The 15,457-nt window shown below is 44.3% G+C and overlaps 1 protein-coding gene across 2 annotated transcripts in view; it reads left to right on the forward strand.

Moving 5' to 3' along the window:
• The window catches only part of QTRT2 (queuine tRNA-ribosyltransferase accessory subunit 2), a 14,137-nt gene extending 6,948 nt beyond the window's left edge, over positions 1–7,189 (forward strand). For both annotated transcript variants that reach the window (XM_065829246.2, XM_071809184.1), the window contains 4 exons: positions 798–997; positions 3,223–3,374; positions 4,904–5,021; positions 5,994–7,189. In XM_065829246.2, coding sequence (XP_065685318.1) covers positions 798–997; positions 3,223–3,374; positions 4,904–5,021; positions 5,994–6,255 — 732 coding nt within the window. In that variant the 3' untranslated portion in view covers positions 6,256–7,189. The remainder of the gene's footprint in view (positions 1–797; positions 998–3,222; positions 3,375–4,903; positions 5,022–5,993) is intronic.
• Positions 7,190–15,457: the final 8,268 nt, after the last annotated feature.

The raw sequence follows: 15,457 nt of genomic DNA on the forward strand, positions 1-15,457 counted from the left end.
GTGATTTAGTAGGAAATTATGTCATACATATTGTATCAGAGAATGCACAGGTGACAGTCCTGGAGGAGGTGTCACCAGTAGCACAGTGGGTTTTCCTTTTGCCACCCTCTTAATAACTTGCCTCCTCTTCCAGGATACTTATCTCTACTAGTTGTGGAGAATTCGTGTTTTTTTCTTTTATTCCACTTTTGGACTGTTGCATTTCTTTTGCTACCTCCGTGCTACATACACAGGCAGACTAGGATCTCCTAATTCAGATTAAGAAAACCCATCTTCTTGCTCTGAAGTCCCCTCAGTCCCAGGTGAGGGAGGACTTGCTAGGATTTGCCAGTGCTATTTATTTCCCCCAGCAGGTTTAAAACTTCCCTTTTGGTGACATATTATCTGAGTCTGTATTACAAAGGAAAATGGGTGACAGGAGCTAATATTGGTATCCCTTGAAAGGTTGTGAGATCTAGTGTCTGACAGCCAGGATAATGGCACCCGTTTCGTATTCTGCAGTGACACATGTAGTGCTGAGGGGCCTTCTATAAAAAGCTGTGTACAAAGTGATCTGTGGTTATTGCCTTCTGTAGGGTGGTGGGAAGAATGGTACCAAAATTCTCAGTGAGTTACTTTCAAGCAGAATTTTGTCTCTCCTAATCCTATTTCTACTTTACACTTTGACTTCACAGTGGGATTTGCTCTGGCAAATTCCCGGGAATGTAGGATTTAAGTAGCAGGCACCTGGGCTGTGAAATGTCTTGCATGTCTTTGGCAGAGTACACTCTAACACTTGTAGCTTTCTCCTGGGCCAGGAACTACAAGGAAGTGTAATGTTTGGGGCAATTGAAGGTGGAGATATCTTGGAAGAGAGGCTCAGATCAGCCAGGGAGACCGCCAAGCGACCTGTGGGTGGCTTTCTGCTAGATGGCTTCCAGGGACGTGCCATGGCCAAGGAGACCAAGTTGAAATTGGTAGCTGCTGTCACAGCAGAGCTACCAGAGGATAAACCAAGGTAAGTTGTATCGGCAACGTCCCAAGAAATCCGTCTGTCCTATTATGAGGAGTGTCTGCAGGCTGCTGTGCAATATCACTGTAGGAAATAACTGTATTGCACAGTGTGTGTGCCAGGCTGCATAAATTCTACCACTTTGTCTTCAACCCTTGGTTCAGTTTTTAACTGCGACTGGCACCAAGCTGAGCTCACATTGAGGGTTTAGGTATTCCCCACATTTGGAGAATAATCAAGATTTTTAGTTCAAGTAGTCTTTTTTTTTTAGGAAGAATCACAGGTAGGACATGTCTGGGCTTCTCGCATTTGGCCTATGAGACCATCCATGGTTTACTTCAACTTCAGCTCAAACAAGAATATTGTTATCCACCTATTTTACAGGGACCTCTTCTGAGAAAAACTGTTATGTTCCAGATCTATCTGGTCTGAACTGGAGGAGAGGAGTGCTGAGGGAACCCGCCAATGCTTATACAATCTTATGGCAGCAAGGTCTGACCTAGTTACCTGAGGCACTGAGCCTGTGAACTACCAGAGATGGTACAGCCTGGCTCAAAACACGTGTATTCTCTGCTTAAACTGGCATAGTTTAGGGACTGTTTTGCATTCTGAGGTATGGGTTATGCCCATCAGATCCGTGTCAGAGACTGGGACAGGAGTGGTGGCATTCTTGGCTATTATTTATAAATTACTAACTAATTAAAGACTTCCAGAAAATGTGTGCTAATATTTGGTAGTGGTTCAGAACTGGAGGGGTTTCTTAGCATTGGGTTGAGTTTACTGGCTTTCGCATGGGTTGCTCACGCTACTTCTGTTGCTACTGCTTTTGTATAGGTGCCTTTTTCATCGTTTCCTGAAGAGAGTGACTCAGGCCACATTTTTTTTCTGTAGCTGTGCTGCCCTCTGCTAGCTGAGCAGTGTTTTAGAGCAGTGTTCTTCAATATGAAATTCTCGAGAAGACAAACACTTCCTGTGCTTCAGCCCAGAAACAACTTTTTCTGTGATAGTGAAATGATCTTCCAGATGTACTCTTTAGAGTACCTCCATGCACCTGAAGGTGCTGGTCTCCTGGTAAAATTTGTTTTCCTTTTCAGTAGCGTTAGAACCCTTGCAAGAGCAAATGTTAGTCCTTAACTTGTGCAAAGGTAAGTTTTAGCAAAGGTTTTGATCATGTGTGCAGAGCTACTGTTTTAACTATTGAGAATAATTTTCTCTCTGCCCTGAGAGCCTGAAACATGACACTTAGGCTGTAAACTTCTCCCATCCTTATTCTGTACACATCAATTTAATTGGAACACTTAGGAAAGTAACTAAAAATGGCACCTTGTGACTTCATTTATCAGCCCCTGTGTATTTTCCTAATTATCTGTTTAGATCATTGCCCTACATTAGTTTCTACTGCTGTCAGCCCAGCCACACACCTGCAAGGGAGCAGGCACTGCTGTGTTCTCTTCTGCTTCACCCACCCTCAGGGAAACTGCCAGATAGATTTGGCTAACAGCAAGATCTCTATTACCATTGGTGGCAATCCAGCTGGGCTCTTCCTGGCTCTCAATGCCATGTCCCAAGGGCTGTTACAGCTGAGTTTTTTTTGACAGATCACTTGAGCAGGTAGAGTGTAAAGAGGAGGGACGAATAAAGCAAGGAGCTACTTGCTATGACATTTCTCATTAGTGCATTCCCTTCCAGGCAGTTCTCCAAGTGCTCTATGGTGTGTCTGTCACCTGGAGGCTTAGATCTTTGACCAGCCATCTACTGCTGTCTCTGCTGCTCTTGATCAAGTCTTTTTAGACTGTCTCCTAAACAGTCACCAAGCAAAGGGATCCACATGTCTGGAAATTGGTAGTTCCCTGGGGCACAAACATGTCTAAGGAAAATATCTGTTTTACAGCAGAGGTGTTAGGTGAATTTTGAATCTAAGTGCATTTATGTGTGTGTGTGAAAGAAATCGAATCACTTCAAACGTAATGAACAGAATGAGGTTTTTCTGCAGTAAATGAGGGATTATTGCTGTCTTCTAAGTGGCAGATAAAGAAAAGCCTGTCATGTGCTGGATAGGTTGGAGGTAGGGAAATGGAAGCACATAGGATTCTGAATGATAACTGTTGTACCCACTTGCATTTTGGTTAGCAGTTGCAGGGATAAGTTACATGCATGTGTCTTTTCCTTCAGGTAACTGCTTGCTTCTACTCAGCGTATTCTGGGTTTGTCTTCTTGTGTGTGTCTTACAGAATCATCCATGGTGTAGGCAAACCAGATGAGGTGCTTGAGTGCATTGAAAGGGGAGTGGACATTTTTGAGAGCTTCTTTCCTTTCCAAGTGACAGAGCGAGGCTGTGCCTTGGTTTTCAGTTATGACTACCATTCAGGTCCTGAAGCAGCAGGTAGGCTTCTTGATGGTCATTTTAATTTTTACTGCATCTTCCAGTATTGTGGCAAGCATAACTCATGCTTTGGAGGAATCTATATTTGAGGTTTTTGTTCCTTAAATAGGTGCAGTAACCGCTGGAAAAACTCAGATTCCACTGTCAAATGTTGCTTTTGGAGGCAGGGTATTTTGGTTTTAAACCTGTTTAGGTGAACTTGAGGCCTCAGCCCAGGATCTGAATGCCTGATTAGCCAAAATATGTTCAAGTATTTTGTAAACACTTATTGACTACAGAGGTTTTGGTTCAACACCATTGACAAATTTTCTGTCAGCCAGTTAAGGCTGGACCTATAATATTAAGTGGAGATCTATGATACCCGATCACTAGAATTAACTGAATATGTGTCTGTTTTAGTAATGTATTTTTGAAGTCCTTTCTTTCTAGCTGACAAAAGCTAGGAATCCCATTTTTTGGCAGCTTTCCTCTCTGTCCTTCTATTCACCAGTTCATATCAAAACAAAAAGATGTTCATAACTCATTACCTCATTACGCTGTGAGATGAGAGCATGTGTATCGCCCATTAAATCATCTATCAAATGTGTTTCATGCAGCTGTTTTGTTTTGGCCTATTAAATGCTTTAATACAGAAAAACATTTTACATTTTTTCTCCTGGGTAGAACCTAGCACTTTTCATGCCTGGGTAATTCAAAACCAGCTGAATAGAACAGAACATCTTGTTTCTTTGTGCTTGCTGCTGGCTTTTTAACCCTTCTCTTTGTTTATTGTTCTTTACCTTGTCTCACCTTATTCTTAAGTTATAATATTCTAGGTAAGGACAATCTCTTTTTTTCTGTGTCTGTTTAACACTTGGTAAATGGATTGTGCAAACATTAATATTGATGTTTCCAGATACATCTCCTGCTTAAGAACAAGCCTAAAAATGCAAACCTAAAAAATTACGGGGGGATGTTTTATTTTTAAGATAGACTGTTGAAAAAGCACATGTGGAATCTACATCTGCAGTAGTGCTACCAGTCTCTTGATTCCAATTGTTTTAAAAAAAAGACAAAAAAATAAAAGTATCTAAATCTCTGAGCCTGATGACAGCATGAAAAGTAGAATGATTGAATGCAGATGAGTTGCCTGTCTACTCTAACAAAATCTCAATAAAATCAATTTGTTCAGGTGATTGCCTTCTGTTCAGCATGCAGTTCAGACTGAAAATAGTTTTGACGTTTTATCAAGAATTCAGCTCAGTAGAGCAGCAAAAAGTTACACTGTTGTTTTAGCTCTAACTCTTCATTAGGTTTAGCAGATGAGTTTTCACTTGATTCTTGCTGTTTTGATCATCTGATATTGTATTTGTGTTAACTAACCTATGACAATTAAAGAAAAGTAGTTGCTTACTATAGGCAGGAGGTGGAAACTTGAGGCAGGAGTTTTAATCTGACAAGAGAGTAGCAGAAATACCTGCTGTAAGGTTGCTACGCTTCCTCTGCCCTTGCTGTCTGTTCACGAAGGGCTGTTGTCTTTTATTTAAAAGCTTTAAAGCAAAATGGGGTCCAGGACCCGGAGAAGAATGATGCTGAAGAAAACCAGGATGAAATCTCCAAAGCTGATCCAGAAATGACACCATTTGAGATATTTCTGAAAGACAAAAGGTACGTGAATTTGTGAGGAGTGCTTGTGCAGCTGTATCACTACATGTAATGCTTTTGTCCTCTGTACTTGATTGCATGTGGTCAGTAGCTGGAGAGTAGACTTCATAAAACATGAAGGTGTTGAAAACAGTACTTCTGGACATTGAATGGAGAGCAGTGGACAAGTGTTCTAGCTTGTCATCAGGCAACAGTGTATGTATGAAAGTGCTGTCCTTTGCCTGACATCAAGCCAGGGATTTTCTGATTATTTATCCAGCAGACATACTGTGGTCATAACTATGTTTCACCTGAAAGGCAGTAGGTTCACAAAGGTTGTCAGGGGATTATTTTGGTCTTTTGCATCTAACTTGGATCATCTCAAGATGCTAGGTTTTATTTAAACTGTGGAGAGCCTCCACTTTCTGACTCAGTTTGGGCAGCTGCAGAGCAATTCTGCAGTTTCTGGATACTTCACAAAAACTTTGGCCAGTGTACTGTCTGTCCTTCCTTCTCTTTTCCACAGCTACCACTAGGCTGTCTGAATAGATAAATGTGTTGCTTTGTTCAATCCTCTCTCCACTTTGTGAGAATGGTGCATCTTACTTTAGAGGGCAGTACTGTTAATCAGTATATCCTTGTTTCTGGTAGCTTCCTCCTTCGTAGATTCTGTGATAGCTAGCGAGGCATTTTGAGCTGCAGCCTCTCTGTCAGGGAAGGCACAGCTAAGGCCTCTCTCTGCTGTTAGCTGTGATGTAGTCAAAGTTATCCTCTGACTTAGATGTGTGGCCTTTTGGCCTTGTAGTGAGTTCTGGCATGATATCTGAAATCCTTTGTGCCAGTGCTGCTGGTCTTGAATGTCAACACATCTTACAGCAGCTGGATTCAGGCTCTCAGGACTTCAAGACTCGGGTCCCTGCAAAAGGCCTTGTAGTAACCGGATACACTTTATTGCTTGAATGGGTCCTTTGTTATCCAACTTTGCTTCCTTCTTAGGTACCAAGATGATTTTGGTCCTTTGCTGGAAGGATGCACCTGTTACTGTTGTCGGAGACACACTCGTGCCTACATCCATCACCTCCTCGTGACCAAGGAGCTCTTGGCGGGTGTCCTGCTCATGATGCACAACTTCCAGCACTACTTCAGTTTCTTCAGTGCCATACAGAATGCCTTAAGAGACAATAAACTGGATCAGCTGAAGAAGCTTGTCTTCAGACAGGCGCTTCAAGGCCCAGCAAATGTGAAGCCAGGCCAGTGAATTCGGAGAGGATAGAAGAGGTTGCAGGCTATGTCCTTATCCAGCAGGACTGTGTAAGGTGGACTGCCAGCAGGGTCACCTGGAGCTGTTAGTAGTAAAATGCCTTGCTTCCTGGAGGGAATTGAAAGAGACATTTGAAGAAGGTCTTGCTTCCTGGTGGGGGAGGAAGACCTTATTCAAATATCCCTTTTGGTGAATTGGTTTGGTGCATTCTTATGGTATGGAAGAGCCTGAACATGTCAGAAGACCAGTATGGATAGCTTTGTTTTCAGTTACTCACTGTTAGTTTTTCATATGGAATGACAGAATTGTTGAACTTGTCCTATCATGCAGCTTCTTGATGAGAAATTCCACCTCAGTCTAACACACTTTTCCTTGTGGCCATTGCCAGCATCTGTGTCCCTGAGAAGGACTGACTGGAAATACTGCTGTGTTCAGTGGCACAAGGGACTGTGTGTGTACTTCCCTCTCTGGGTACCTGCAGTGCAGAATGTTCCCTGGGCCAGGAGGAGGCCCTCTACCTCTGCCTGGCCTTGAAAACCCCTGCCTCAGGGCTTCCAGTCTCTGACATTAGACCCAGAAAGAAGAGAAAGTGTTTAATCCATGTCCTGCTATAGAGGGTTTTTTTGACTCTGTACCCTTTCACCTGTATGGACTAAGATTTCACTCCCATACTAGCATGTGGATGATAATGAATGTACAACTCTTTCCAGCTGTCCAAGCACTGGTCAAATAGCAGGCTACACAAATGTCAATGTGAGATGGAGATGTAGGAAAAGGCATTTTTGAAAGATTCTTGTGGCTCCTTGTTTTAAAATATGACTTAGTTATGTCACATTCCTCTTATTCATTTCTTTTTTATGCTCCTTACTTTGGAATCATGTATTTATTAATTTTACCTTGCAAAGCAACAATAAAAAAAATTTATTATTCATTACGCTGGCTCCTTAATGTGTGACAGAGGTGGTGTACCAGAGAGCTTGACTGCAGTGCTGAGGAATATGTCTCCTGGAAACTTGACCTAGCATCTTGATGGAGGACAGTGACTCATCTAGGAACAGGATCCTGTCACAGAGCAGGGTTCCAAATAATTTGCTTCAAAAGAGTGCCATAATAAACCTGGAAATGTTAAAAGACACCCATCTATATGTCTCCCCATAAGAACCCTATTACCTGAATTACGCTTAAAGAAATACTACAGTTAAAAGTTGCTGGTGTTAAAGCAATTAAGGATTACTCCATGGTTTGCTCTTCTTCACCACTTCTTTAATGTTTTAAGTTTTTAATAACTCACATCAGAATGACTTTACCATAGAGTATAAGGAGTTTCTATCTTCCCTGTCAGCATTGGCTGTGCATCCCGGTCTCCTTGGGCAACTACGTGTTGGTGTCAGAGTCCTTACTACCATTCCAACCTTATCCACTGCGTTGCACTAACTACATTTCTGTTCCACAGGATCCTCAAGAAATAGTGCAAAGGGTGCTTTACTGTTGTCTTTAAACAGGCATTATGGAGAATGACTCAGCCACAGAAACTACATAAAATACAGGACTAATGTCCTTACTCCAGGAAGTACCCTATGATTGCTAATGTTGCGACACTGGGAAACTTGGGGACGGGGTCCTGCCTATACTGCACGAGGTAGAAGGTCTGGCTGTCTTGAAGGTCTGGGAATTCTAATGAAACAGATGTGTTTCATGCTTCTTTCAAGAGGGATGCAGGATACCGTGGTGGCGTTGGGCCCTTGCAATGCTTCTTTCTGCAGAGTCTGTTTCTACAGTGTTGCAAGTGTCAATGCAAAACCCTGTGGGATGGTGGATGTTTTAAATCTTCTCATTTGCTGACCCTTTCATGCCCACATAGAATCACCAAAGTGCATGAGTCAGCCCAGCACTCAGGCACCAAGATGCTTGTGTCCAAGAGGTCTGTCAGGGATGCTCTGTGAAGACATAGAGGATAAGGGATGCTAGCTATTGTGACCTCCTCACTTTACAGAATCACAGAATGCTAGGGATTGGAAGGGACCTCAAAAGATCGTCTAGTCCAATCCCCTTGCCGGAGCAGGAACACCTAGATGAGGTTACACAGGAAGGTGTCCAGGTGGGTTTTGAATGTCTCCAGAGTAGGAGACTTCACAACCTCCCTGGGTGACCTGTTCCAGTGCTCTGTCACCCTCAGGTTGGTAACCTTACTGCTAGTTTTGGAAGGGCTATTTTGTACCCTTTGGGAGCTAACTGTGATCAGTCTCCCCATTCCTGCCCAACCTCTGTGAATTGTTAGGATTTATTTTTCTTCTAACCTGGGTGTCCTGAGAAGCTGCACATAGCTGTACTGGGATCTTAGTGACTTGCTAAGGTAAGTACGAATAATGTGCCACTCTAAACAACCCTTCTGACCTTCCAGTCTTCCCATGCTGCTGTGTTACTGTTCATTTTCCAGCCATACTGATTGGGTTTTCCTGTTACGGTTCTCTGCTTAGGTTGTTCTGTGTGTACCAAGAGCTGCACAAAGCGAACAATTGCCCGTTTGGCAAAATTTGACCAGCTGTATCTACTCATTATCTAACAAACACAGTTATGAACCGCACTAACCCTGAAACAATATGTTGTATTTGCACAAGTTTTCAATCTGTCTGTTGGTCCTTCTCGTTCACATTGTAAAAATTAAGCAATATTTTTCATGCTAACTTAGAAAATTTTTAGTTTTGTTTCCAAGCAGAGACCTAATTTATTTCAAAAACAGAACTCCTGCCCTAATACGGGGAAGAAAACTACATTAACAAAACTAAACTTTTCATGGAGAAGTGAAAATTGAATGAAGAGTGGAAAATTTTCTGTGCCAAATTAAATTTACTTAGCACAGAAGACTGCAAAAACATCCCTGACTGCCATCCATCCCCAAATGGCAGAGTACAAAAGAGCAGAGCAGAACACAAAAGAGATGGTGTGTTACAAAAACATCAGAACCTTTAACATCTTTCCCTTAGCAACTTTCAGGTTAACTTCCCCTTGAAGAAGAAAAATTTTCATGCTCTTTCTGATGAGAATAACTGGCAGGGCCACATATTAAGTGCTAAGTCCTGTGCCTTTCTGACCGCTTCATCAGTATTCTGCTCAGTAACTTACTCCTTTCAGAGCTATTTTAATATTGCAGACTCTTTAGCAGTTTCAAAGGTATGCTTTAAAATGTGTTAAGGAAAAAAAGGTCGAACTGGTTTATCACAAAAATATATTCTCCTTTCCTTCAGGTATGTAATTACTTCCCCTACACATTCACCCACCCCATCCATTCTCTAAATGACTAGGACACGGTGTCCGTGACAGGTTCTATCAAGCCTTGGCTGATGGTTTCTAGGTCTGCTCCTCTGTGGCTCTACGGGATTGCAGGAGCTGCCCAAGACTGGAAGTGTTCCAGCAAGGGTGTTCAATTTATTTCTACATCTCTTAGGTCCAGAGGGCTTCCAGATCATAAGGTTTTTATTCATAGAAAAATCACTTCCAGGTATGTTGCAGAAGTACTTTTAAGCATTGGGTAGGTGGTTTGGTTTTTTCCTTCCTGAACCCTGTTGATTTTTGATTTGTAACCTTAGTTGTCAGGCGAAGGGCCCCACTAAAATGTTTAAACCTTCTCAGTAATTTCAGAGAGGTTTCCTCAGTGATGTGGAAGGCATACACAAAAGAGATGATGGTGCAGAACAGTTTAATGGTCCTTTTTTGTAGCACTCTGGGGTGATTTACATATTTCACTAGAGATCTCATATCTTTCTTGATAATGCAGCACTCACTTCTTCAGACTATTAAAGATGTTCAAGCATATGCTACCATCCGTCCTTAAGCACATTCTGTAGGCATGATAGGACTTTTTGAACAAAAAGAGAATGAAGTTAAATCCCTTTGAGAAGCTGGATCTAGACTGGCGAAGTTGGTGCTGGTGCAAAAGTGGTTAACATCTTCCTGCAGCAAAATATTCTTGTTTCTCTGTCGATGTTGCTGGTGTGAATGGCATCTGTCAGAGCGCACAGTCTCCTCCCTGGTGACATATTGGCTGGGAAAGGCAGTACCTTCCCTTCCTCACAAGGAGGTGATGATGAACTGCCCGGTTACTTCTACATCTGTTGTCTGTACGGTTTAATTAGATTGGTCAGGTGAAGGTGCAACACAGTGTGATGCTCTGTCACGCTTCAGATGTACCTTCTCCAGCTCCTGGCCTGGCTCACTCCCCGTTATGTCAAAAACTTCCGAGAAAGCCTGCTCTCTTTGCCAGTACTTTGTGTGCCTGAACATCTTGCAGAGCTCTTTGGGAAGCAGGTTTGGATAAGAAGGGGTTATCTGGTTAACCAGGGTTATTTCAAACTTTGGCCTGAAAATTTAAGAAGCTATGTAGCAAGAACAGGGACCATAAGTAAAGAAATGATAACCTGATCTGCCAGAAAGCTCAGGATTAGCCAATTCCTGTCTTCCTTATCCCTCTCCTGCTGTGTAAAGCTTTTTCTGCTGAAGGGCATGGCCATTGTGCTGGGAAAGGCAAAAGCTATGGTTCATGCCTGTGGTTCTACAGACCAAGGTGCATCTCACCCATCCATACTTACAGAGCAGGCCGATTTGCAGATCGGTGCTCAAGAAAAGAGCTGAAAACTACGGCCCTTAGATGTAATGGCCCAGCATAGATTTTCACAAAATAACAGAGTGGTTTCAAAGTCCCTGGCCAGAGTTCCTGGCGCTGTTGCAGTGTGTGATACCTTCTGCTCTTGACTTGCCTGCCTTTCTGAGGTACTGGACAGGTACTTCAAAGCATGACACGAAGGTGGCTTTGTAGCAATGCTTTGTTTGTTGCTTCCTCCTTCCACAGGCGAACGGCTGGGTTGTGTTTTGATGAGGTAATGATGTGAGGTATTGAAGTGATGTCAGCAACATCTTGCAGGAAGTCAGCAAAGGCTACAAATCTGTCCTGAGCTTTTTATAGTGTCCTTCTGAGACTAGAATGGAACCGTCGACAATGAAATGTCAAATTTAATGCTACAATGTGCTGAAAAACAGCTGAGGAAACCAACCCTTAGGAAAGCCAGATATTTTCCTCAGAAACTGCATGAACTGGGATGGGAGAAAACACAGAGACTGGCAGGCAGCCAAAACCTTCAGAGAGAGGCAGCATCTTCGAGGAAGGGAGCAGGAGATGGAGCATCTGGGAGGAAGGAGCACAGGCAAACAGGATGATTAGGATTTGGCAAGGCCAGCAAAGAAAGGAGTGGGAGCTGTGCAGTATGTCCACATGTAGCATTGCCAACACCAAGCTGCAGAAGACACTGGCATGTGCCTTTTTATATCCCTTGTTTTGCACAAATCTTGAGGAGGAAGGAGTGTTCTGTTGTTGTTCAGGAAGTTTAGCAATGGCTACTGCACTTCAGCTCACTGAGGCAAAAGGCCACAGGGTAATGCTGGTGGCCTTTTGACCTGAGGCTGAGGGGCGATGGGGTGCTTGACTCACCCCTGATACGTGGCTCACCTCTTCCCTGCAGCTGGTGCCATCACAAATATTCAAGGGGGTCCTACAGCATTACCAATTTACCCATCTCCCTCTGCCTGTCCCTCAGGGATGGACAGAAATGCTGCTGCCTCCCAGCTGAGGCACAGCAAGGTGAGCAGTCCCCCTGCATCACAGCCCTTCTGCCGTGGCACAGGGTGACAGAAAGAAATGCAAGGTCCCAAAGTAAGTGTGGTTCTGCCCAGTGAAAAGTAGCCTTTACTTCTGCTGTTCATTTTGCCATGCTCAAAGCTGCAGGGTAAAACTTACTAAAACTGGCAAGAGTCCCCAGGGCAGGAAACCAGAAGGGTCTTCCCCACATTACCAAACATACAGCAGCCTGATGCTTGTCTCACTGAGATGCTTAAATCGTTATACTGAAATTAATTTTTAATTATGTTAGTTTTCTTCTTTGGCTCTAGGGGTTTTCTTTTTCTTTGCCTCGCATTTCCAGAGGCATTCAGGGATGAGATGAGACCAGTGTCTGGCAGGAGGAGATTAACTGATGTGTGGCCAGAATCATGAAGGAGACTCAAGAGAATTCCTTGCCTGGGTCTGGGAGAAAGATCATCCCTGTTGGAGAAAGGTGTGATTGGCATCAGAGCTGATGGACTCCCGTTCTGGTGCTTTAGGTGATATGAAACGAAGGAAGGGTGGCAGGAGTGATGCCAGAAAAGCAGAACAAGAAAGGTCGCCACTCTGTCTTGAGTTGAGATTGGCTGTTTGGAGAGTAATAGACCACAGCTGGATCAGTGGCATTTGAGTTTGAAAGGCAGGATTGGTCTGGGATACATATTCTACCTCCTGTTTAATGTCATTCAGCAAGATGTATGTAACAGCTGATGCTGGCTTTGAAGAAGTACTGTTTTGAATCCCTCACACCTTGAACTGCCTGCAGCCTTGTGAGCCTTCCTTTGCTCTGAAGGCAGCAGGTCAGGTGGTAAGATACCAGCAGGAGATGACAACTATGTTAATTCATAATTACTATTAGATAAGGAAAAGTTCACTTCAATGGCTCACTCCAAGACTAATTTGGGGTACTCACATTGGTCTGAGGAAGAACTGATGTCCCCATTCTCTTTGAGACATGAGACACCTCACAACTGGGAGCCTTTTGCAGATTGAAGACTGCCAGAAACTGTCATCACTTTGTGAGCAAAACATCACACACTTGGCTGAAACTAATGAGATCGGTACCAGCGTCCTCTGGGTGTCCACAATTCCTATTTGTAGTTTTCTGAGCATCACCATATCAGCAACCTGCAGCCTGTTGGTCCTTCCTCAAAATGCTGGCATTGATTATATGTTCTTCACAAACTGTCACATCGGTAACACTGATTAAGACAGGGCTTTGCTTTGCCAAGCTTAAGCCAAGCTACTTCTTACATCAGGCTGCCCCTTCCAGAGGAGCTGCTAGCCTGAGCAGGTTGTGGTGACCCCAGCTGTGGACATGGGACCGGCCTGGGGAATTAGGTCCCCAGGTCACTCTGATCCTCCTCAGAGAGGCTGCAATTCAGCAGACTACAGGTGTACTCCCCTCCAGGCAGGAGCTGCTTATGCTTAGCCCCACAAGCAGGGTCCAGCTGAGCTCAGCTGCATAGCTGGCCTGCCCATCCGCTAAGGAGTCTAGGGAGGATTACTTAGGCAAAAGAGGCTTTCTGCAAGACTCTGCTTTGTCCTTGTTGTAGTCTGGCAAATGTGGTTTTTTGGTGTCTGGTTGCAGCTGCTGCAAGGTGCACTGGAGCATGTTAGCTGGGCAGTGTCACCTGCAGAGCAGCAGGACCGTGTTGGCAGGTGAGGCCCTGCTCCTCCATCATTTTCTTGCCTTCCCAGCAGGCAGCTTTCCCTCATGGAAGATTGTTTTACCTTCTGCTCCATGGGCCTTTGTGCTCTCCTGCTTAAAGACTCCTGCATGACCTGATACCTGTCATGCCTGCTTCTGCCTCTGATTAGAGAAAGTGTTTTATGTTTTCTTCTCTATGTTTTACAACGTAAAACTCAACAAAAGAACAACTGATTTTAGCTCTGGATCACTTCAGTTTGGTGCCTGCAACCATTTAAGGTTTTAGTAACTTCGATAACCCCTATTTTTGACGCTAGACCTGAAATTTAAGTTGTGGCCCCTGAGAACACAGCCGAGAGCCATGGGGTGTATGTGTGGCTTTGATCTGTGATGTTCATCTCCTGTTGTACCTGCACGCAAGTAAGCCACAGAAGTAGTTACAATAACCACTATATAGTTGCCTAAACAGAAATTTTTGGTGGTCTGTGAAGGGCTGGTAGTGAGCTATGGAGGTTCTCTCTGCTTGCTTCTGTCTGCTCTGCTTGTAGGAGTGAGCGACTGAGAGCTGTTTGGGATGGGTTGTCTTGTCTTCCTTTGTTTTCAGATGTTGAGTACCCACCTTAAACACCCTCTACCATGATGGCTACCACACAGCAGCCAGAGAGGCTGCAGATTGAGAGGCACCATGGAGAGGAAGTTGCTGCCTGGATGGCTGTCCTTTCCAGCCCAGAGCCAAGCTCTTGCCACTTATTCTGAAAACGACTCTTACTCTAAACTGCAGATTTATAATCAATTTTATTTATGTGTTTTGTGGTCTAAAAAAAAAAAAAAAGAAAAAAGTGCCTTAGACCTGCAGCCATCATCAGGGTCCCCCATGTCTTTCCAGTGAGGGCGCTGGGAAGTGCAGGCACACACATGGGTGGGTTGTATTGTTTAGGAGCCTCCAAAGAGCAGCATCACAGGTGAGAGCAGCAAACCTGATGCATGCAACATGTGGCACACCTGTCACAGATGTACCCCAGGTATGTGTGGAGAAGATAGGAGTCTCTGTGGCTTTGCCAGAGTGTGTGGTGCTCAATGTTCTTGCTAACCTGAGTGAGCGTTATTCCCTGTGAGCCTGCTGAGGCAGCCATGGGGGTACACAGGCCCAGTGGCTCGTTCATTCAGGCTCCAGCAGCTCAGCCAGAGCCTACAGCTCTGCAAGCTGAGACATGTCTGCATGGAGAAACCGCGGAGGCAGGGGATAAATGGTGTTTTTCAGTCCATCTCTCAGACATGCTGTAATTGTGTCTAGACAGGCAGTACTTTGGATGGCTGCCTTGTACCTTTGAGAGGAGGGCTGCTGTTCCCAGTGGGTTTTGCCAGCTCTCCATCATCACAGAAGGGTCTTAACTGCCCTCAGCTACTGTAAAGGTGCTTCCTGGCTATCTTGTCTGCTGGCATCCAGCATAGGGGACCTTAGGCACCCCATTCCTGCTGCCTGGTGGAGGCAGAGGGAAGGGGAGCACGGACTGCAGGGCCCCTCGCTGTGTATGCACATCTGCCCAGCCATGCCGTCAGAGCAGGTCTCCTGACACTGGGAATTATCTACAGCCTGCGGCGGTCTCTGAGCTCCCTCTTTCTCTCTGTGGGAGAGGGGTTTTCTGCATTCTCCAAAGGCTCTTCTAATGTGGATATCAGCATGTAAATGAAATCCTGTGGTTCTTCAGCAGAGCAGAGAGTCACGGCTCACCTCTTCTCTTCCAGACACTTGCAGAGCCAGGGGAAAATAACAGCAAAGATTAAAACGTTGTAGAAAATGAAGGTTAGGAGGAGGTATTTCAGTTAAAAAATGAGGGAGTGTGGATTATTCTACTGCAAATAATGAGTGGGGGTTTGTAAAGCACAGGTCCTGGGGG

The sequence above is a fragment of the Patagioenas fasciata genome, chromosome 1 (assembly GCF_037038585.1).
Source record: "Patagioenas fasciata isolate bPatFas1 chromosome 1, bPatFas1.hap1, whole genome shotgun sequence".
Lineage (NCBI taxonomy): Eukaryota > Metazoa > Chordata > Aves > Columbiformes > Columbidae > Patagioenas > Patagioenas fasciata.